The sequence below is a fragment of the Erinaceus europaeus genome, chromosome 1 (genome assembly GCF_950295315.1).
Source record: "Erinaceus europaeus chromosome 1, mEriEur2.1, whole genome shotgun sequence".
Classification (NCBI taxonomy): domain Eukaryota; kingdom Metazoa; phylum Chordata; class Mammalia; order Eulipotyphla; family Erinaceidae; genus Erinaceus; species Erinaceus europaeus.
In genome coordinates, this window is record NC_080162.1 from 89,704,736 (window position 1) to 89,728,506 (window position 23,771).

At 47.9% G+C, this 23,771-nt stretch overlaps 1 protein-coding gene and 1 long non-coding RNA gene across 2 annotated transcripts in view; one reads left to right on the plus strand and one right to left on the minus strand.

Annotated features, from left to right (window-relative positions):
* LOC132538203 (uncharacterized) overlaps positions 1–23,771 on the plus strand; it is a 481,696-nt gene that overhangs the window by 6,839 nt on the left and 451,086 nt on the right. The gene's annotated exons all lie outside the window — the stretch shown is intronic.
* SDC4 (syndecan 4) lies at positions 110–22,449 on the minus strand. Its single transcript, XM_016191599.2, has 5 exons — positions 22,148–22,449; positions 8,873–9,008; positions 6,483–6,538; positions 5,327–5,522; positions 110–2,186 (listed from the first exon to the last, which is right to left on the minus strand). The coding sequence occupies exons 1-5, from the start codon at positions 22,214–22,216 to the stop codon at positions 2,035–2,037; spliced, it is 609 nt and encodes a 202-aa protein (XP_016047085.1). The 5' UTR covers positions 22,217–22,449; the 3' UTR covers positions 110–2,034.

The window sequence follows — 23,771 nt, forward strand, 5'->3', positions numbered from 1 at the left end:
CCAAATACCCAAAGGGTATTTGGTCAGGAAAGTGACCTCAGGCTCCACCAAGATCAAGAGATATCCAGCCTAGAAAAGACAACTTAACAAAACTGAAAGACAGACAATCTAGAAAGTATCATGTTTTATTATCTCTTTATCAAAAAATCAGTAACAGACAACAGTGTGAGGTGGCTACAGAAGGAGGGTACACTCCCAACACAGCTGGAGGAAAAGGAGGCTGAGACAGAAAGGACCCAGCCAGCTGGGGCCTTGGGCTGTAGTGGTAAAGGTTACAGGGAGCAATGGGCTGTTCCCTATCCCCACCACCACCACTACCCCCAGCCACTATAGTCAGAAGGCATAACTTGGCCAGACTAAACCACAGAGCCACTCCTTTCTGGAATGGGAGGGTCACAGATAAGGGGTTTCAGAGCTGGGGCCTAATCAGGCCTCCCCAATCCCCTTTTGTGCAGGGAGCCAAAGGTCACCCCAGCAAAGCTGGGACAGGGACTTATTAGAACAATTAGTTATCTAGCAGTACTAACCAGTAGATGGTAATGATCAGGACAGCAGTCACTAGCCACATGGAGTCACCAAATACTTGCATGTGTTTAGTGTAACTCAGCAGTGAATCTTTATGTCACTTTCATTGATTCAGTCACTGTGTGACTAGCAGTTACCAGATCGAATAAAGCAGCTCTCCCTTCAATTTTCTCTCCAGTTTAGAAAAAGGAAAACCAAAAGATACCAGCTAGACTCAAAGCAGAAGCTAGAAAGGAGGTAGAACCTTCTATCTTCAACTTTTCCAGCCCTATTAGAAGGCACAGGAACAGGGCAGAAGAGGCCGAAGTCCACAAAGACTTACAAAGCTTCACTCACTCAATCTCCCAGTCAACCTCAAACTGGAAATACCACATTTATTTCCTGAAAAAATATATTTATCTATTTTTCTAGAACCAAGGATGAACAATATATTACAAGAAAAGAAACACATATATCCCATCATCCCCTACATTATAGTTTTGGGGTCTGCTATAAAACTATGTTTCAGCAGAAGCTACTTCTTAGAGGAAGCAGCTTCAGAAAATATGAGCAGGTGAGAGTGAAATATTATAAAAATATATGGGGAGGGAACTTAAAGAAAAAGAGGGGAAGAGGGACAAATGAGGCCTTCTCTGAAGCTATAAATAGTAAAAAATAATAATAATAAAAATCTTATCTCCAGCTCTCCTCTCGTTTTCCAGAAAATGAACAAACAAAAAGCCATTAAATACAAACATAGCAGGTGCTATAGAAATGTACAGGAGAACAAAGAACAGCTTGGCATCTGTGTGCCCCTGCCCAGGCAGAAAGGCTCTGCACGAAGGAATGAACTGCTTAAAAAAACAACAAAAAAAAACACTAGAGTAACAAATATTCTACAAATCCATTTTTTAGTACAACTCTCAGTTCCTCCCCCATCCCTGCTTGCCCTCCCTGTGCCCCCCCCCCCAAAAAAAAGACTGATCTACAGGTCACTTGAAAGAGCCTAGAATGGCCCCAGGTTTACCACAAAGACTTGTGTAGTGTGGTCACAAGTGCCCTTTGATGGACACATCTCAAGGTGCAGTTCTTTCTCCCAGCTTTTGACAGAGGGACAGACTGTGAAAGTGGAGGGGGGGTGCTGGGGAAGGGGGGTAGGAGGCTGACCTCCAGCAGGATTTACACAACAGCTATGGGGAGTCTGGGGGGTGGGGAATGGCTCATGGTCAGTAGAGCTAAATTGGACCTACATTCTACACTGGCAGATTAAGAAATGATCTAATCACAGCCTTGCCTTCAGAAAGGCCACATTTCATCCCATTTTTCTGGCAGGATAATCTAGGTCCAGAGAATGAAGAAGATAAGGCAGGAACAGAAGAAGGATGCCTCTTCTGATGCTTAAAATGGAACCAGAGCTGGAGACGCTGATAGGGCAGTGTTAGGACACCTTCCCTTCCCCAAATGGCCACCCTTCAAAGTCTTTGCATTTCCTTCTCCCTCAAAGTCCAAGTCAGTGCCCACGAGGAAGCTTCAGGCATAGAACTCATTGGTGGGAGCTTTCTTGTAGATGGGTTTCTTGCCCAGGTCGTAGCTGCCTTCGTCCTTCTTCTTCATGCGGTACACCAACAGCAGGACCAGGAAAATGGCAAAGAGGATGCCCACAACACCGCCCACGATCAGAGCTAGAGGAGAGAGGGAAGGGTGAGAGCTGTTCATGGCAGCTAGGGGCACTCCCATTCCCACTGCACACAGAATTGCCTCTGCTGCCCTGCATTGGCAACTGAGGCCTATGTGACTCTTATGATCTTACTTTTGAGATGGTCCCCAGAGCTGGAATGGTAAAGCCACGGTGCACCCAACCCACTTCTGCATGAGTCACCAGGCTGGCTCTCCAGCAACAGCTCAGCACTAGCTAAGCCAGGGATTAAAAAAAGGTTGCAGAGTAGAAATTCCTCTTAACACTCTCTCCCTGTGTGCACACACCCACACATTTTTTTTTTACTGATTTTATTTATTTATAATGAGAAAGAAATATTGAGAATAAGACAAGAGCACTGTTCAGCTCAAGCTTATGGTGGTGCTGAGGATTAAAGCTGAGACTTCAGAAGCTCAGGCATAGAAGTCTTTTTGCATAACCACTATGCTGTCTTCATAGCTCCAGACCTACAATTTCTAGAGGCAGATATAAATATTCCATACACACTGTGGTGCACAGGATACAACAGAGGCAAGAAAAGAAGAAAGAGAAAAAGAAAGAGAAGAGAAGAAAAGAAAAAAGAAAGGAAGGAAGGAAGGAAGGAAGGAAGGAAGGAAGGAAGGAAGAAAAGAAAGAAAATGGTTCTGCTGGGAATGGTGAGTTCTTGGTGCTGGTACTTAGCCCACTGATAACCCTGGTGGGAGTTAAAAAAGAGTTGATTGGACTAAATAAGTGACTTAATTTTTTTTCTTTAAAAGCAGAACTTTAAACAAAACCTTATGCTAATCCCACATATGCCAGCTACAACTGAAACTCTGTGGTTGAAGAAAGATGGGGGGGACTTTACCTCCCTTCAAAATACTTCCAATCTGAAACCAGCACAGTTAAGTTTCAAAAAGCCCTTCAATATCCCACAATACCACTACCCATCTCTATTACATAAAAACTAGTGAAGTATTGGCCTAGGAGGTGGTGCAGCGAATTAAGTGTCAAGAGTCTCAAGCATAAGGTGCCAAGTTCAATCCCCAGCATCACATATGCCAGACTGATACTCTGGTTTTTGCTTTCTCTCTCAATAACAAATAAATCAATCTTTAATAATAAAAGAGAATAAAAAGGAAAAGTAAAACAAACATTGGATACTGAATCCAAAGCCACCTGGGGGTGATTCCCAAGGGGTCTAATCTGCAGACAAGAACCTTTATCAGGTCTGGATGGAGGCAGAGCACTCACTGTCCAGCATGGGGTCCTTTCCCTATACTTCTAAGGCTGCTGACCTCACTGGTTCCCAGGAAACAAGATGACTCACCCTGGGCCCAGACTGCCCAGTCACCTGTTGTCCAGAAAGGCAGCCCCTCTAATAAGTCCATCAGCACTAGTGGTTAGCCTTACCCCCTCAAGGAAGAAGACAGGAAGTCAGTTGAAAGGCCAATATCCAGGCTTCACAAAAGCACTCCTGAACCCTCACCCTGGGACAGTTTCCCTTACAATTGCACATGATAGATAGGAAAGAACTTGGGTCGGAGAGCCAGGGGAGGGAGCACCCCTTGCCATGTATATAAGCCAGATTCCAACATGGCTGGAGCATCACATGGGAGGTACCATGGCACTGAGGAAGCTCTACTACTATTTTTTCTCCTCCTCCCTCTTTCTGAATTAAAAAAGTGGCCCAGAGCAGTAGAGTGCAAGGCTCTCATGCCTGAGACCACAAGTTCAATCTCCTCACAACAGCATATGCTTAAGAGGTACTCTGGTTCTCACTCATGAAAATAAAATCTTGGGGGTGGCGCAGTGGGTTAAGCGCACGTGGCGCAAAGCGCAGGGACCGGCGTAAGGATCCCGGTTTGAGCCCCCGGCTCCCCACCTGCAGGGGAGTCGCTTCATGGGCAGGTCTGCAGGTGTCTATCTTTCTCTCCCCCTCTCTCTCTGTCTTCCCCTCCTCTCTCCATTTCTCTCTGTCCTATCCAACAACAAAGCAACGTCAACAATGGCAATAATAACCACAACGAGGCTGCAACAACTAGGGCAACAAAAAGGGGGAAAAATGGCCTCCAGGAGCGGTGGATTCATGGTGCAGGCACCGAGCCCAGCAATAACCCTGGAGGGGAAAAAAAAAAAAAAAAAGAAAAGAAAATCTTTAAAACAAAAACCAAAGCTATATGGCTTGTACCTGAACCAAACATTTAATCTTCCTAGATCTCAGTTCCCTGTTCCACCACATGAAGGTTTCCTGAGGGTCATCTACTATAAAGGTCAATGAAGATTCAATGACAGAACCTATTAACTGAGAACAATTTTGTTAACCGTAAAGAGTTGTTTTCAGTTGTTAATAAAAGTCACTAATAATAGCTCACATCAATAATGTGCTGCTTTGTCATGTGAGTGACTCAGGTTTGAGTCAGGCCTACATAGCACTGGAGGAAGCTCTAGTGCTGTGGTCTCTTTCATTCTCTCTCTCTACTTCACTGTCTCTATGTTTCTCTGAAAAAGTCTCATGGAAGTTAAATTCCTTTTTTTTTTTTTCATTCAGAACACTTAACTAGCTTATGGTGCTGCAAAAGGAATTAACTAGGGAACTTGTAGCCTCTGGCATGAATGCTTTTCTGCATAGCACTATGCTATCTCCCACACCCTCAAATTCTGTTTCATGCACTCAGTGCGTTAACCCAAGGAGGTACCACATTTGTAGGTGGAAACAGAAGCTCACCTCATCAACTGAAAGGTTCGACAGTTTCTCAGCCAAAGAAGTCACAAGTGGGACATCAGGGGAGTGAGGCCTCCCTGTCTCCCTCACCCCCATCTTAAACCTCTGGGCTTTCTCAGCTTTTAATAACTAACTCAAGTGCCAAACCTAGGCTGTAAAAGTGCTTTGAAAAGATAGACCTGAGGCAGGAATGACTCAATGTGTCTTTTTTTTTTTACCTTTGATATGCAATTCTACTGTCTGTAGCAGTTGGCACAGTCAGGTGGTGTAGGCTGCAAAGTCCAGAGTCCCCTCAGTTCTTGAGGGGGCTGAAAGGAAGGGTGGCCAAGGAGCCTACTAGTCTGAAAGTATGCCTGCCTGTAGCACCACCACTCACTCACAAGCCCCCATCCAAGTTCTCTGTGAGGAGCAAGGAAGCTCACCTGCTAGGACCTCTGTCCTCTCAAAGATGTTTCTGCTCTGAACAGTGCTAGACATGGACACTCTGTTGGACACATCATCATCTTCAAAGGGTGAGATCCTCTTGGGGATGACCTCGTTCTCCTCCAGTTCCTTGGATTCACTGGGGACCCGTCTCCCAGGTCCTGCCTTCTCAGGGATGTGGTTATCTAGAGGAATCTATGTGGGGAGGGGAAGAAGAAGCACACTTTCAGTATACAGAGCAAGGGACATGGGTGGGAAGTCTTATCCAGCCATCTCTCAAAGTCAACCACTATGATCCTGGAGTCATTAAATCCTTAGCCTCAGGGCATAATGGTTATGCAAAAGACTCTTGCCTGAGGGCTCCAGGTTTAAACCCTAGAACCACCCTAAACCAGAGCTGAGCAGTGCTTTGAGGGTGGAGGGGGGATCCTTAGCTAGTGTATCTGCCCCAAATGGGAAATGAATACCAGGATCTAGGGCACTCCAGAGTCACTACCCTGGAGGTGAAGTGGGGGGGGGGGGGGGGGGAAACTACGACAATTTGATAAGAAACTGCTTGTCCTCAAAGGAAGCAGTTTCACCTCTGGGACTCTGCTCTAAAAAGCTAGACAGTGACCTGTGAAAAAAGATGCTTGCTGTAGTGTTCAAATTTCAGAATATCAATAAATTATAGGGCTGAGAAGACAGCGTAATGGTTATACAACAAAATAAAACAAAACTTTAATGCCTGAGGCTTCAAGGTCCCAGGCTCAGTCTCTAGTGCCACCACAAGCCAGATCTAAGCAGTGCTTTGGTGTAAAAAAAAAAAAACCTTGTTCTAGAGGGGTCAGGCAGTGGCATACTTTGTTGAGTGCACACATTACAGTGCACAAGGACCCAGGTTCAAGCCTCTCCCACCTGCAGGGGAAGCATGAGTGGTGAAGCAGTGGTCCGGATGTCTTGTCTGTTTCTGTCTCCTATCCCCCCCAACCCCCACAATTTCTCTGCCTCTATCAAAAATAGAGAAGAAATATTTTTCCCATGGGAAGGATAACTTATCCATGACCCGTATTTGTTCCTGGCCCTGATGTGTGCAGGTTCTCAAATAAACTGACCTCCTTGCTACCAACAGGTGAAGGTACAGGTGGGAAGAAGAAAAAGCATGCAGATACTTACCAAGGGGTGGATTATGCTGGGGAAAATTTTGGAGTCCTCGGAATCATCTACAAAGTCTGTGTGAGTGAGAAAGATTGAGAGTGAGGTCAGTTAACTCCATGGCGGCTGCTGGAAGCCAGTTCCCACAGCCTCAGTGCCCAGTAAGTGATCATCTCTGTCCCAGCCTCCGCCACCTCATCTGTTAAATGGTCCTCATATTACAACCTGCCTGTAATATGAGGACCTTTCATAAGAATGCTAACTTGCTAGTTCCAAAACTTTCATTATATAAAGGGACCAACAGCAAGCATCTGCCTGGCAATCAGAAGTGTGGCATTTAAGCTGGGCAGCGGTGCATTTGGTAGTGTGCATGTTACCAGGCCCCCAGTCCCCACCTGCAGGGGGAAACTTCACAAATGCTGAAGCAGGGCTGCAGGTGTCTCTCTCTCCCTCTCCCTCTCTACCTCCCCCATCTCTTTCAATTTTCCTGTCTCTATCCAAAATTAATATATTAAAAAAGAAAGAAGGAAAGAAATGCAGAATTCAGAATCAGCACTTAACAAGATTCCTGGGGGGGGGGGGAGAAATACTTTTGATAAGACTAGATTGACTACAATGCTAAATTAGAAATATTTAATGTTAAACAACTACCAAGCGCTCAGTACATGCCTAGAACTTTAACTCAGTCTAATCTCCACCACACTGACTGCCATTACTTGTCCCCATTTTATAGATTAGGAAAACCAAGGCTCCGAAGTCATAGAGTGGCAGTTTAAACTCAGAATCATGTGACACCAAAGCTCAAAGTTGAAATTGTCACCCCAACACATCCTATTGGGATGATTCTTGCCTGGTAGCCCAGGCCCAGACCTAGGAATCATGGAAAAACCACAGGAGATGGGCACAGGCCCCCTAAACACACCTCCTCCCTCCACGGCTCACACAAAGATCTGCTCCCCCTTACCTACTCCCACCTACTTCTCAAGTAGGGACTCTTCAGCTCTTACTCATGCTTCCACACTTTAGAGCTAGTTCTTTCCCTTTATCCCTTTTCTTTTTATTTCTTTCTTTCTCCCAAAAGAATTTATTTATTCATTCATGAGAAAGATAAGAGCGAAAGAACCAGACAACGCTTGGGTACATGTGCTGCTGGGGATTGAAATCAAGACCTCATGCTTGAGAGTTCAATGCTGTAACCACTGTGCCACCTCCCGGACCACTCCTTTTCTTTTTAGTATCATTTGTTTATTTATTTATTGAATAGAGGGAAAAAAACAGAGAGGATGAGTGATCTGGGAGATGATGCAGTGGATAAAACATTAGCCTCTCAACCATGAGATACTGAGTTCAATCCCCAGCCGAACATGTACCAGAGTGATGTCTGGTTCTTTCTCTCTCCTCCTATCTTTCTCATCAATAAATAAATAAAATATTAAAAAAAAAAAAAAAGAGGAGGAGAGGGAGACATACTGGAAGGGAGGAAGACCCCTGTAAGAGAGAGTAAGAGAGACATACTTGTACCACTGCTTCTTCACCCTTGCAGATGGGGACCAGAGCCTTGAACCTGGGTCCTTGTGCATTATAACATGTGCACTCAACCAGGTGTCTTTCCAAGGAAAGACAAGCATTTGGGGCCAGATGGTAGCACACCTGGTTGAGCACACACATTACAATGTGCAAGGCTCTGGGGTTAACCCCCTGGTCCCCACCTGCAGAGGGGAAACTTCACAAGTGGTGAAGCACTGCTGCAAGTCTGTCTGTCTGCCTCTCCCTCTCAATTTCTGTCTCTATCTAAATACATATAATATACCCCCCCCCCTTTTTTTAACCAGAGCACTGCTCAGCTCTGGCTTATGGTAGTGCAGGGGATTGAACCTGGAACTTTAAAGCCTCAGGCTTGAGAATCTCTTTGTATAATCATTGTGCTATGTATCCCCACCCTATACTTTCTCTTTGGGGTAAGGATCCTGGTTTGAGCCCCTGGCTCCTCAACTGCAGGGGAGTCACTTCACAAGTGGTGAAAGCAGGCCTGCAGTTATCTATCTTTCTCTCCCCCTGTCTTCCCCTCCTCTCTCCATTTCTCTCTGTCCTATCCAACAATGATGACATCAATAACAACAATAACAATAAAACAAGGGCAACAAAAGGGAATAGATAATAAATAAATATAAAAAAGAAAGAAAGAAAAACAAGCACTTTATCAGTTCTCCTTCCCAATCTCACTGTGCTCAGCAAATGAGAGCTACAGCCCAATTCAAGCAAAATCTAGCCCTTATGGGTATGAGATGGAAACAGTCTACCCAGTTACTTCTGCTTCACTTTGAGAGGGGAAGGGCCTTGTGGGAAAAACCCAAGGCTCATGTCTTGGTCATTCCAATGGGGGTCAGGCCAGTCCACCAAACCCTTCTTACCCAGATCTCCAGAGCCAGACAGCTCAAAGTCATCCACTCCCTGACCAGGGGCTCCCACATCCTCGTCATCTGGCAGGGCTCCAGAAAAGTATCGGCCTTCTAATTCTTGAGGGCTGATGACTGCAGTCTCTCGGATCTAGGGTGGAAAAGTGACACACATCAGTCAATAACCCCTGAACTCTGGCCTGCAGTTAATTGGACACTAAGTACAAAATAAGCAAGCATTGGGCCTGAGACCTGGGTCTGGATCCCTCCTGTGTGACCTTCTGCAAGCACTCATTCCATTATTGGGAAGAAAAAAAAAACAGTAGGGGCCAGCAAGATAGCTCAACTTGGATAATATGTTTGCTTTGTCAGGTGGCACTACCCAGGTTTGAGACCAGCCTGCACTGGACTTCTATGTCTTTTTGGGTTTTTTGTTTGTTTGTTTGTTTGTTTTTTACCAGAGCATTGCTCAGCTCTGACTTACAGTGGTGCAGACAATTGAACTTGGGACCTGGGAGCCACAGATTTGAGGCTGTTTGCATAACTAGTATGCTGCTTTCCCCACTATCTCTCTTTCTATCTGAAAGTCAGCCTGGAGCTGTGAAGCCCCTGCAATGACCAAAAAGAGTTCTAAAAATAGTGAGAATAACCCGACTATTTATATTTCTAGGTGCTGTCTACTAAGTGCATGCCATGTGCCAATCCTTGTCCTTAATAATTAAAGGGATGCCTTTAATCTCATTTTTACACCCAAGGGAACAGGGCAAGAAAGTATTAAGTTCTTTTCTCTCTGTAAGGAGTAGGTGGAGGAGAAAGGGTCCCACAGAGGGTGGCCTGACTTCAGGACTCCACTGCCCAGGAGTCTATGATGCAGCGGCAGTTGATTCACACATGGCAGCAAGGGACACTTTTCCCAGCTGAGTCAGGCAGGCAGGTGGCTGGCTCATCCACTCTGCAGGACAGCCTCAGGTCAGGGCGCTACCCGGTCCCAGTGACTCAGGCGAGCACAAGCACACCCTTGTGTCGAGCCATGTTAGCAGCTTCCATAGTCCCAGACTGCTGCCAGCTCCCTGGAGGGCACAGAGAGACAGGCTCTGCCCTCTCCCTGGGGGCCCCAGCTGGTCCCAACTAAATCTTCAGCCCACTCCCGCTGAAAAGCTTTCAAAAGGCAAGTATGAAAGGTCTGGGAAGAACTCTCCCAAGCTGTTACAGTACCTGCGTAAGCTACTCTGCACCCATGTCCCAGAGCTTAGCAGAGTGGAAAACAAGACTCCTTGAGGAGAGTGGAACATTCAGGATGCCCGCTACCCTTCCTCTTAGCTTCTGAGCTTAGGCTTTCCACAGAAAAGCAGTGACAAAGTTCATTGTACCACCAGTGAGTGCCTATCATTTGACAGCAGTGTCAAGGTATTGATTACATTCAATACATACTCCTTCCCCAGGATATTCTGATCTTCTTTCACAGACCCTGAATTGCAAGAGGTGGGGGCCACCTGCTCAGAACCACAGAATACCAGCTGGGGATGCCAGGGAGATCCTGCCTGTCCATCTCACTGAATGAGCCCTGAGCAGGGCAGTGACTTTGCCCAAGGCCATACAATAATCTGGAGACACAACTCAGAGCAGAAAGAAGCCAGAAAGTTCTGGACTGCTTACCCCTCCCCACTTGTCCTTCACTTAGCAGATGATGGTCAGTGACACAGGGGAGAGCCTAAGGGAGAAGTAGCCATCCATTCCTAAAATAAGAATGCCATCTTGTCAGAGAGGCCCAGGCTCTTCCTGTAACCCCCACTGGTTCTGTGAAGAAGCAGGAGGACAGTCAGGCCCCTTTCCACCCCCCTGAGAGAGCAGATACTGGATTCCGGGACTCTGGGGAGGGAGCAGGATCAGGGAGAAGGAAGACAGTAGGAGGGATGGGGAAGTCACTGCTGAAAGCTGGGCACACATGGGGGTGGGGAGCCAGTGGGGTTAAGCCCCGGTTAGAGATGACTTCATTACTAGGGAATCAGAAGCTGTTGAGCTGCTAGCTCTGGAATTCCAGCCCCCGCACACAGCCCAGTGCCTGTGGCTTTGGTTTGGCAGCTCAGGAGGCAGTCTTCCATGGCTGCAGTTGTGAAAGGGCCTGTACCTAGGGAGGGTCCTGTGCACCCACCCTCCTCTTCAGATTCCCTGGGGGCTCAGAACCTGAAATAATACCTTGGAAGCTTTCCAAACAAGAGGTAGGTTTGAGAGAGAGAGAGAGATGATTGAATAGAGATAGAGAAATCAAGAGAAGGGGAGAGAGAAGCTTGCAACCTGTTTCACTATTTGTGAAGCTCCCCCACCCCATTGCAAGTGGGGACCAGAAGTTTGAACCTAGGTCTTGGAGCATTGTAACATGTGCACTCAACCAGGCGTTCAACCTGGCTTCCCCTCCCCCTTTTGTTAAACAGAGCGGGGAAACAAAGGCTCAGAAAGGTAAAGTGTGGGCAAAGTAACCACACGCGACCAGACAACTGTGCATATACATAGACACAAATTTGAGCATGAGTACAAGATGTTGTTCTCATACCCAGAAGGAGGGGACTCTTGGAAGGTGGAGATCTCTCCAGGTGAGGAGGAAAGGGAGGCTCTTTTTGCCATTTGCTGGACTGGCCTGGAGGCTAGACTAGCCATCAGTCATCAGTCAGAGATCAAAACCTTCACTACAGGGGGCTGGGGTGCCCACATAGGGCAGTTTCAGACTGAGGCCCTCCCTACTCCCTCTCAGTCCCTAGGAACCATGGAATGTTGTTTACACATCCTGAAAATCCTGACTTTCTTTTAGTGTGTGATAGTCAAGAGGTGTTTCCAAACAGCCCATTGGGATTAGTACCCTGATTGGTTGATAGTAACCACCTCCTTTTCACATTAGTGAAATAGAAGACAAAGAGAGGGGGTGGGGTGAAAAGATTTAACACCCCAGTCAGCAGCAAAACTGAATCCAAAACCCTGATTTATTTTCACTTCGCTCTTCTTTGTGATTGTGTGGTCATCCTGGGCCAAAATTAATGGGGGGTGTCACAGATTGACCCTAGGGTGTCATATATGCACAGTACATGCTCTGCCACTGAGATACCCACCCACCCCCACCCCACACAATTAGATCCAGAGAGACTGCTGCTTCAGATGAGTCCAGGTGCCCTGCTACAGCAAGACAAGGGGCTTGGGAACAGTTTTATGGGGCAGTGCTGGAGGAAAGGGCACTGGGATGTTAGACCTCTTTTCATGAAGCACCCTCGGCCAACATGCAAGTGGCTGGGAGCCCTCTGAGATCAGGCCAGGAAGACAGGACCAAGCCCCGTAGGATTTCAGGCAGATGTGTGTACGTGTCCAATAGCACTTCCCCTTCCCTCACTCTTTTCAACAAGGCTCATTCAATCTAGGGTGGCTTTGAAGAACCAGGTCACCCAGCAACGAGGCCCAGCCCTGACCAAAAGGACCCCACCCAGCTCCTGGCTAAAGTTGTGGTCTGCTCTCCCTGGCTCACCCCACCCCCTCACACAGGGGACCTGCGCTCACAGGTGTGTGCGTGTACAGACATTAGATCTCCCCTGTATCTTTGTCCTACTCACAGAAACTGCCAGCTGAGTTAAGGCTGGTGAGGCCAGCTGGCCCAGAGCTTGGAGCCTGGAGACTGAGTTGTGGCATGATTCTCCAGATCCACACAAAAGGGGGGAGGTGGGGTGCTGGTGTTGTTTTGTTCTGCAGGGTTTAACACTTGCCAAAAGAATGTGTCTGAGGACATGGAAGCCAATGGCTCATTTAATAGCCCAGGAAATGTTCTAAGACAAGGACTTGGCCAAGGTCACCAAGTAAGTGGCAGAGCTGGACTAGGAATGGAGCTCTCCTGCTCCCAAACTGGAATTGACTTCCTCTCTCCACCAAGGGTTTGGGTTGCCTGGAGGGAGGGGTCTCTGCATATCCACAGGCAGCAGCTGGTCCTCCAGGTATACTCTCCAATCAATCTGCAGTCTACCGGGACACAGCTAGGAACAGACAACTGACTCTATAATATTCAGTCTTCAGTCAAGAATGAACAGCAACAGAAGAGTTGGGCTGACTAGCATAGAGATCTTAATGTCTGGCACCAAGCTGGGTTCTTTTCTCTATGAGCTCATGTTATTGGCACAGTGGCCTTATTAGGTGCTCTTCACATTTCACAGGGAACCGAGATTCAGTTGAATCATCCACCTGAAGTCACACTACTAAAACTCAACACAGCTGAGATCCAAACCTCCATCTTTCTCAGGGCCATGCCTTATTAAGCCACAACCAGACTTCTCACTGCCACCCACACCTTACCCTTCCACCTCATGCTCACTGCCCACAACACAGACTGGCCAAAAAGATTCTGAAGCACCCCTTCTCCTGGCCAGGGAATAAACAAAGGTGAAAGTGATATTGCTTAAACAAAAGAACAGAAACTTGGCTGGCACACCAGGGAGAAGTTCAGGGTCAGGGCTTGGTTACCTGTGAACTTGTGGAAGCAAAAGTGGGAGGAGGAGCTCCTCCCAGGGAAGGTAGAAATCAGGAACACAGGTGACCCTTCTTTTGGGAGGGGAAAACAAAAGGGTGACTGCAAAAGTTAATTTTAAAAAAATATTTATTTATTCCCTTTTGTTGCCCTTGCTGTTTTATTGTTGAAGTTAATTATTGTTGTCGTCGTTGTTGGATAGGACAGACAGAAATGGGGAGAGGAGGGGAAGACAGAGCGGGGAGAGAAAGACAAGACACCTGCAAACCTGCTTCACCACCTGTGAAGCGACTCCCCTGCAGGTGGGGAGCCAGATCTGGGATCCTTAATGCTGGTCCTTGCGCTTTGCACCACCTGCGCTTAACCCACTGCACTGCAGCCCGGCTCCCTAAAAGTCAATTTTAAAGCGGAGGGGGGAGTACCCTGGGCGCCATCTGCTGGACCCACCAGACTGATCCTGACAGGAGAAACCCCCCCCCCAGAAGGACCATTAATACAGCTGCTGTGCTCCCTGACTCCCCTCCTGGGGGGGGTCAAGATATACCCCAGTAAGAGCAAATCCTGGGGCCACAATCATGACTACACCAGAGTGGTTACAAGTTAAGGCAGAACCAAAAGCAAAAGGCAGTCAGTCCTACCACCTCCTAGCTATTGATACGTTAGGCTGGGGAGTTCTTTCACACCTTGAGCTCTCAGTTTCCTCTTTCAGTAACTTTGCAAGATGAGAATTAAGTAGAACACACAGGCCTGTGTAGGTGCGTGTGGCTGTGCTCTCAGTGACTGGCATCTATTATTAATCCCCACCTGCCTTCCTTCTGGCCAAGGGAACTAGAGAGACCTGGGGAAAAAAAAGTTGTACAATCAGCTGCATTGCTAGATAGAATGGGAAGCTCTTTGCAAACTGCAGAGGAACAATGTCCTATGGTGTTTCTGTTGTTATTTGTTTACTTTTCCCCTTCTGAGATCAAAGACTTTTTAAATAACCACTCAGGTCTTTTCAGATTGTGCAAGAGAAAAAGTCCCAGAGAGGGATAGAGGTCTGCCCAGAGTCACACAACTTTGAGCACTTGTCCTAAGCAGATAGAGACAGAGGGGAAAGCAGTTTTGTGCCTCCTCCAAAGGGAGCAAATGACAGTGAGCTGAGATAAGTACATTTCTATTCGGGGATCTGTATCTCAATGATTTCCTGACCTGCCCTGGGGATGAAGAAACTATCTGCAAGGGGAGAAGCAACCCCACACACTAACCCAGGACCTGGTGCTCTGGTAGCTCATGGGTTAAGCCAGGTCTGGAGTGGGGGTGGAGCAGGGGTTCAAATGTCACCTCTGCTCAGACTGCCCATTCCAAGGTCAGGTTACTCTGAACACAATCACTCAGGAGAGAAGCCAGGCTTGGCACTTTTCACCATACTTCCCACCCAGGGCAGACCATTCCCACAGCAAGGGTTCTAGGATCCTGAGGTGCCAGCTAGGAATAAGGGAAGGAGTTTCTGAAACTTCTGGACACCCTCCTCCCCCTGCCAGGAATTGATGTACTAGCTCTTTCTGGGTAAGCTTGGGGGATTCCGTCTCTGAGCCTCAGTTTCCCTATCTGTAAAAGATGGTTCTTTAAGAGACAAGCCTCCCTCTGTCCCTGAGCCTGGTAACCAAGCTGGGCACTGCTCTGATTACCAGCAGAGACATCCAGGAAGGGGCTAGCTCCCCTGGGGGGCCTCAGAGACAGAGGTGCATTGATGCTGGGGTTTGTTATCTAGGCAGTGGATCCCAAGTCCCTTCTGGATCTGAGGGCAGGCGGGCAGATAAGCCTCCCATGTTCTTGAGAGCAGAGCAGTCTGGTCTGGCTGATTAGATCAGCCTTGAGTCCTGGCTTCCAGGCCCTCCCTAGGCTCTCCCTCTTCCAGGGGGAAATCTCTGCTCCAGCACTTCTCTACACCAGGGTTCCCCAAAGCAAAGAGTGTCCCCCCTCCTGTCACCAGCCCAGTCATTGGTCACCCTTACCCCCAAGCCTGGAGGTTCCAGTGATACAGCCAGTCCCTACAGGCCTGGCTCCACCAAGTCACTGTTTCCACACATACCAGTCTCTCCCTGCCTCCCCTTTCCATTACCCCAGGTGTCACCTGACCAGCAGTCTCCATTTCTGTGCCAGAGAAAACTGGGGCAGCCTAGCTCCCGGGCTTGATGGGGGAGGAGCAATGCAGGGTAAAGAGGGAATGGAATGGGAGGGCCTGGGCCCAGGAGCGGGTGGGCTGGAAGGTCGGAAGGGAGAAATGGCAAACTTTTGGAGACGCCTTTGAAAAGGATACAAATTTGGCGGTCGGGTCTTGGCACACAAGGTTAAATGCACATATCACCATGTTCAAGGACCCAAATTTGAGTCCCCACTCCCCACCTTCAAAGGGGGAGCTTCACAAGCAGTGAGGCAGGTCTGCAGGTGTCTTTCTCTCCCTCTATCTCCCCACCCCTTTCAATTTTTCTGTCTTGTCAAAAGAAAAGAAAAAAAGGAAAAAAATAGCTGCCAGGAGCAGTGGATTTGTAGTACTTGCATCAAGCCCCAGTGATAACCCTGGTGGCAAAAATTAAATTAAATTTAAAAATAAGCAAAGTTTGCAGCCCCAAGAACCACAATTGTGTGCACTGTCAACCTCCACAGACACCACCTCCCTGAGGTTAACCTTGGGCCAAGTGAAGGACCCTTGTCTAGTCACTAATAACAGATTAGACTAAAGTCAGCCCTTTACAAGTTTGCAAAACACCAATTATGACCCTCAGGTGACACAGGTGTTTTATAGGACACTAAGGCTCCCATCAGTCAAGTGACTGATTAACTGTGTCTCCAGTTGAATAGTAGCACTGGGACAGGGACGGGGGGGGGGGGGGGGGGGGGGGTGTTTCCTAGCTGGCAAAAACTCCACTTTGCAATCACCCAGCTTCCAGCAGACAGTGACAGTGGGCTGGCAGGGGCCGGACCTTGCCCAAAGGTCACTTAGTGAGTTAATAACAAACCAGCCCAAGAAATCAAAGTTTCTTTCTTTTCCCTTTTTCCCCCCCTCACTCTGAGGGTTAAATCAGGCCCCAACTGTTGACATAGGCCTTTCCCTTCCTCCCTGTGTAGGCACTCTACAATAAAAAGTAGCTTAGAAAAGGCTAAATTTTCTGTCCACTATCATATATGCACCAGGGTACTTATTTGGAATTGCACTCAGCTTCAGAGGGCCTAGAGAAAGTTTTTCCTTCTACACAAGGTGGCCCCTCCAAGCGAGAGCATGACTACACCCCCCTCCCCATTCCTAGGGGGTGTCCTGGAGGTCCATTCTCCAGTGCATAACCCTGCCCCCTCTCCCCTCCAGGCTGCAAACCACTCTGCATGGGTTCCTGGTGCAGGGTGGGGCTGCCTTGGAACTGGTTCTTGTTTAAATATAAACCTATCTTGATAATTAGCAAACAACCCACTTCTAAGACAAACAAATAGGAGATTTGGGTTCCACCAGCCCCACCCTAGACTCCACCCTTCCCACCTAGCAGCAGTAGAGGGGAAGAGAAAAGGTTTCCAGGAACCCAGGGAGGTGGAAGCCTCTTATATACAGGACCACCTGGTGTCAAAGCTGTGGCTGGGACAAGGACATCACCAAGGACACACCTCCTTCTGCCCTGCCAGGCCTGCCCTTGGAGCTTTACTTGTAGCCTTCCTATCATCTCAGTTGGTTAAGCAATGTTTCATGTGTCCAAAGGGAAGTGGACCTCACACTTCTGAGCTGGGTCAGCCTAACTCCAAACCAAAGTTCCAGTGCTCTCCAGCTTGGCTCAGGAAGCAACAAGTATGTGTGTAAGGGGGAGGGGAGATAGAGAATCCTGCAGTTGAATCAATTCTGGACCAAGCCAGCTTTGCAAGGAATTTAAGCTCGTTGCAGATTCCCTTCTGCTTTGCTTTAAGAAAAGGGTTGTAGGCTCCCCTCTGCTTTTGCTTAAGAAAGAAAAGCATAATGGTTATGCAAAGAGACTCCAAAGTGCATGAGGCTCCAAAGTCCCAGGTTTAATCCCTACAACCACCATAAACTAGAGCTGGGCAGTGCAGGAAGAAAAAGAAAAAAAGAAAGAAAGAAAGAAAGAAAGAAAGAAAGAAAGAAAGAAAGAAAGAAAGAGGGGAAAAGACCAGGTGGTAATGCACGTGGTTAAAAGTATACACAATATAGTGCACAAGGACCAGAATTCAAGCCCCTGGTCCCCACCTGCAGGAGGAAAGCTTCATGAGTGATGAAACAAGGCTGTTAGTGTCTTTCCCTCTCTATCTCCCCCTCCCTCTCAATTTCTGTCTCTATCCAATAATAAATTTTAAAAAATATTTTTAAAAAGAATAAAGAAAAAAGGGACACTCTCCAGGTGTTTAAAGGCCAGTGTCGAGGACTTCTGCCTGTCAAAGTTCACATAGGTGAGGCACTGGGAAGCTTGGGGCCTGGTACCAGTATTTCCTGGATGTTCTCTCGAGGCCTCAAGGTCCCAGGGACACTCCAATACTATTGATATTATCTCCAACAGATTCTCAGAGCACAAGGTAACACTCTGGAGCCGGGTTCCAGCACCCTCACCAGAGGAGCACCCTATTAGCCAAGAGGTTCTCTAGAAATGGGTGACTCAGGCAAGCCTGTCACCCTCTCCTCCAATGACACATGTCCAGCCCCTTTCCCCAATTTTTAAGCAGCCATTTGGAAGTCACACCCATCACTCCCAGAGGCTGAGGGAAAGAAAGCTAGGAGCCAATTTCTCCCCAAAGGGAACTGGGGCAGGAAGCAAGCCTGGCTCTCCCAGTTCCTCATTCAAGCTGGCTTAGCACTCCGCGTCCTTGGAAGAAGTCCTGTTTCCAGGAGCTGGGTATGGCAGTGGCTCAATGACTTTATTCCCCTCCCCAACTTCTCTTCTTCAGGCTCTTTACCAAGGAGACCAAGAAAATCATTCACCCTCCTACCCCCATTTGTTAAGGCTCTCAGGGCAGGAAGGATGACCATGGGTCCAATCTCATAGAAGTGGGGACACTGTAACCCAAGCAGTTCAGAAGTTGCATCCAGGGTATCCACGTTCAATCCCAGCCAATTTCTTCATCTGGAATATTTCCTGAGGACACTCAAATCAGACACTGTGTTATCACAGTCAGGCCTGATTCTCATCTCAGTAAACCACCACATTCCTGAGTATCGCTTTCCTGTAAAAATGGAGATAATTCCTACCTCACGGTATCACTGGAAGACATTCATGGATGCAATAACCTCACATTGGTGTACCTTTTGGAATGCAGTTACATGAATTTACTCATTTATGCAACCTCTGACTGAGCACAAACCATGGGGTAGACATTTCATGATAAAAGAATAGGGTGACATTCCTGCCCTGGGCACCTTGTGGTGTAATCAAGGTGTGGGGAACTTGATGGCGTATATTAATTCTCTCCTGAACCAGAAGTTCCTTCAAGGGAGGGAATGCCTTTATGTTTTCCATAGTCCCTTTTGAATGGTGAATAGTGGGTAATTATTAACAGAATATCTAAGGTAGAAAGGACTTTCAAGGCTATTCAGTTGAAAGCCCTTATTTTAAAGAGAAGGGATGCCAAAGCAGAGAGGAAGAGAGGCCTAACTTCATGGAGCCCTCAAACCCAGGCCCAAATATTTCCTTACAGGGGTTTGGGGGATGGAGTAGTTCTCTGGGCTTCTAAGAACCATGGGTTTCTGGCCCCCACCCTGACTTCTGTGTAATTAAACTGAGAATTCCCAAGAAAAATCAGAATCATCTCTAAGCTGGGGGGGGGGGCACACTTCTCCGGAACTGACTGGGCCTGGTGCCAGGTTCAGGTCCAGTGGGCTGTACCCCTGGGTAGGTATGGGGGGGGGGCAGGGAAGAGCAAGATTTAGTTCCTAAAACAAGACTGCTCTTAATTGGCCATTGAGGGAGTGGCAGGAAGGCCCAGCTGGACAGGAAGAACTGGTTTAGGATGGGAAGCACCTCCAAACCCAGGAGAGGAAGGTTGGTTGGTTCCCTTCCCAAAATCTGTGGCACCAAGGTGGGAGCAATGGAGGGGGCAAGACTGTGGCTTATAGCTAAGATTTTTGGAGGGAGGACCACCAACATAGCACTACTGGAGGGAAATACTGGACAAGGATTCTGAAGGCCTGGACAAGGATACTGGACAAGGATTCTACAAGGGCAAAGCAGTAGCTATTTTCCTAGGAGTCCCCTCATCTGCAAAATGGGCACACTACAATCCCTTTTGCCTTTTCTAAAGACAAAATCCATCAAACCCAGGGCCTTTAGAAAGCACTCAAGAAACTCTGCCACCCGCAAAAATCTTTCTCCCTGAGCCTCAGTTTTCTCCACCAGCAAAAAGAATGGGGCCAGCCAGATGACCTTTGTGGTTTAATACAGTCACCACCAGGTCTGCTTCTAGTCACAGCATTTGGGAGGAAACAAGGTGGTGGGAGGCAAAAGGGGGAAAACCCTGTAACCTAATTAGAGGTGGAAGGTCTGTAGTATTAGGCAGGAAGGGGAGTGCTGAGGTCAGGCTGAGAGATGTCAGCCTGTCTCAGGAAGCAGCTGCTGGGGATGACTTCTCCATTGAAGCTAATGGGTCAGCACGTGCAAGTATGAAGACAACCCCCACTTGTCCCCTTTCCCTAAGCCACATCTTTCTGACTACTCTTGGGATACAGTTGTAGCATCCACTGGCTCAACAGCACCTGAGCTGAAACTAACATGTGACTGCCCACCTATGAGCTCAGTGTCCTAGGTCTTGCCTCCTTCCCTAAACTGCCCAGGCTGATGCGACCCAGCATGGCCTTCCTTCTGCTGCTTCTCCCACTGTTTGACTCCACCATCCATAATGAGGACTTAGTCCACAGCACTGTGCTAGAGAGTAGCAGGCTTGTCGGGCTGGAGTACATGTTTGCTCAGTTGTAGAGCCTCTACTCTTGTCTTTTTTCTCCCACCTCAGAATCCCATGAGGCTGGATAATCCACAATTTCAACATTCTACTTTTTCCATTAAAAAAATATTTTAGCTAATTTTGGACAGAGACAGAGAGAAATTAAGAGAGAAAAGGAGGAAGAGGGAGGGAGAGATGAGCAGCATTGCATCGGTGCTTGTGCAGCTTCTCTCCAGCAGGTGAGGACTGGGGACTTGAACCCAGGTCCTTGCACACTAAGATGCAACTGTCTCCTGAAGATGGAATGGAAGAGTAGTCACTGAGCACAGCAGTGGACTACAAAAGTTCACATAGGAGTGGGGACACAGCAGAATGGTTATGTAAAATGATCTTCATGCCTTAGGCTCCAAGGTCCCAGGTTCAATCCCTAGCACCACCATAAACCAAAGCTGAGCTCTGGTAAAAGGAAAAAGTAAAAAAAAAAAAAAAAAGCTGAGATAAGAGCAGGAATTTGGTAGTTTGGTGGCCTCAGTTTCAAACTGACTCAGCCCTCTTATTATCTGTGCAGCTTTGGACTCAGCCCCCTTATTAGCTGTGCAGCTTTGGGCAAGTTAGTTTAAGATCAGTAAACAGTATGGTCATTGTCAGAATTAAGTTAGTGGACAGAGCCATTAGAAAACTGTTACAACTGTGCCAAGGCAAGCCAGAAGTGTTAAATGTTTGCTCTGCAGACTGCAACTGTGCTGGGAAGGAATCACTTAAGTCTCGTTCATTCCTTAACAGAAACCTGTCAGGCAGAAACCACTTTCCCCTAAATAAGCCAAGAGAAGTAGGTACTCACAGAGAAACTGACATTAATGATTAAATAATAGGGACTCATTCCTCCCACGCCCCGCCCCCAAAAAGCTGGAAGTTAAATGCATGAAGAATGCTCAATGCCTGTACCCCAACTTCCTAGATGGCATTGTCTCCCTCTGCTCCCCTACCCCAGTCCCCCACTTCTGTTGGGATGAAAGGAGTTTCTGGTGGCCCAAGGTGGCTCCATCCCCCTTCACCCAACTCACAGTGGGTGCTTCGATGTCCCCATCTGCAGTTCAGCAGAAATGAAACACTTATAGGAAGCAGGGGCTTGATGCCTAGGCAAACACTGAGACTAAGCCATCCCTTCCACTAGTTCCCCTTGGAAGATCAGAGCAGCGACTTTGTAGGGACCCTAAAGAAGTACCGGTCGATCGGGCCAGGAAGGTAGCATAATGGTTAGGCAGAGCCATTTTTTGTCTAAGATCACAAGGTCCTAAGTTCATTCCCCAGCACCACCACAAAACAAAGATGGGAAGTGCTGCGGTTAAAATTAATAAACTTTTAAAAATTTAATTAAAAAATTAAAAAGCAGCAGCAATGGCCATTCCCTACTCCGTTTCCCCCAGGGCCTTTGTGCAAATGGGGGAAACTGAGACTCACAGGATTGTTTTAAATCACAAGCCCGCGGCAGCGCTCAGTTCTCCACTCCCACTTCTGTGCTGAAACACGGTACAGCAGAAGCGTGACGCTCCCCGCCTCTTGCCAACACCCCTTAATCCCATCTCAGGTCCGCGCACCGCCCGCCGCCGGCGCCCACGGAGGGTGGCTCAAGGCTCCGGGCTGGCTTCAGGAGGCGACCCCGCTCAGTCACGTACCGCCCAAGCCCGCTGCGCAGACCCCGGGGAGGCGGGAAGAGCCACAGGCCGGCGCCCGGCACCTTCGCGGGGCCTCTCGGGGTCAAGTTTCCAACCAAGTTTTCCTGTCTCAGCGCTGGGGGTGGGAGCAGCCCACCCCTCAAACACTCCCATCTCAAGAGCAAAGGAGCTCCTACCTACCCCGGCCCCAGCCCCCCAGGATCTGCAAGCACCTACCGACTCGGTGGTGGCCGCCCGGGCGCCCAGGAGGAGCAGAGGCAACGCGAGCAGGAGCGCAGTGACCATGGCAGCTAATGTGCGGAGCGCGGGCCGCGAGAGTGGCGGCGCCCTGGCCCGGCCCCTCTTATAGGCTAGGGGGGGCGCCCCGCCCCGCCCCGCCCCCGCCGCCTGATCCCCAGGGCCAGCTACCCGCTTGCCGCCCGGAATTCCCCCAGGAAAGCTGGGCCTCGGGGGCCGCTGGAAACCCCAAGGGCCCGCCGGTGCTGCCCTGTCGGTTTCCAAGTTCTTTTTTCCAAAGCCTCAGCACTTCTCTACTTGTAGAATACGCAACTCTGGAGTCTCCATTCCACCCCACCCCCAGTGCTTCGAACCCCATTTCTAGTTGGGGAAACTGAGAATAGGACTGGAAGGACTTGGCCAGTCTTCAGCTTAGACCGGCGCTTTTCAAATCCGGTACCTACCCTTTGAGGGCTTTCAGGACTTTCCAAAGGCAGCGTGAGCGCAGCTAGTTATCAGTGACCAGCACACTTTTCTCGCTTAAAGAGCTAAATGTTTTGCTTTTGGCGGGCCACGTCACAGGTAATCAAAACTGCAGGAGTGTAGCTCGAAGGCAGCCACAAATACTTAAATGAATGAGCTCACTTGGATAGTGTGCTGTTTTGCCATGTGAGCGACTTAGCTTCTAGCCTGGCCACAGTGAAAGAAGCTTCAAAAAGTGCGCCCTTCCTCTCCTCCCCTCCCCCCTAGCCCTTCTCCCTCCTGACAAAGTTAGTCTGTGAAGCCCTTGGAGACAGAAAAAATAAATCAATATTTAATAGTAAAACGAAAAAGTTACCTGCTTGCTTTCTGATTAAATTATTTGTAGCCACTGAAACATGTGCGCTCAACCAGGTGCGCCACCGCTCATATTTGTAGCCACTGAAATTTGAAATTGTATTTTATGTGGTGCTCTTCACCAGGATTTGGAAATGAAATACAAAAATACAAGGATTTCAAGTCAGCATAAGGAATCCTTTTGCAACTCAGATTTTTTTTGTTGTTGTTGCCATCATTGGTTTCCACAGAATTTATGAAAGGCCTAATCTAGTTGTCAGTATACAGATCATTAAAAATAATTTTTTGATGATAGACCACCATGTGGCTTTAGTTATCTGTCATCACGTTGCTATAACAAAACTCCTTTCTTTCCCACCAACTTCTTTAAATGAAAGTTTCTCAGCACTCACAACGGGGGTGGGGGGGGTGGGGGGATGGGGTGCCATAATAAATGTTTAATTGCAAGTGTGGGAGGGAGATGAGGCATGCTAGCTTTTACCATTTGGGAATGTCCGTAGTGTAAATAACTCCTACTATGAGTAATTTCAAGCTGCCAGTGTGATGACCAGCATTTCCTTCTTTATTTTGTTTTAAATTATTTTCTTCTTTTCTGTCTTTTTTTCTTCCTTTTTTTTTTGTGTGTCTCCAGGGTTATTGCTGGGTCTTGGTGGCTGCACTACAAATCCACTGCTCCTGGAGGCTATTTTTTTTCTTTTTTTGCCTTTGTTGTTTATCATTGTTGTTACTATTATTGCTGTCGTTGTTGTTGGATAGGACCTAGAGAAATGGCGAGAAGAGGGGAAGA

Bases quoted from the DNA above. Each gene is read 5' to 3' on its own strand.
- SDC4 (XM_016191599.2), bottom strand. From the start codon at position 22,216: ATGGTCACTGCGCTCCTGCTCGCGTTGCCTCTGCTCCTCCTGGGCGCC. The intron at 9,009-22,147 runs GTAGGTGCTTGC...TTTCCACCCTAG, and splicing joins GGGCGGCCACCACCGAGTCG to ATCCGAGAGACTGCAGTCAT. The intron at 2,187-5,326 runs GTGAGCTTCCTT...TCTCTCCTCTAG, and splicing joins GAGGACAGAGGTCCTAGCAG to CTCTGATCGTGGGCGGTGTT.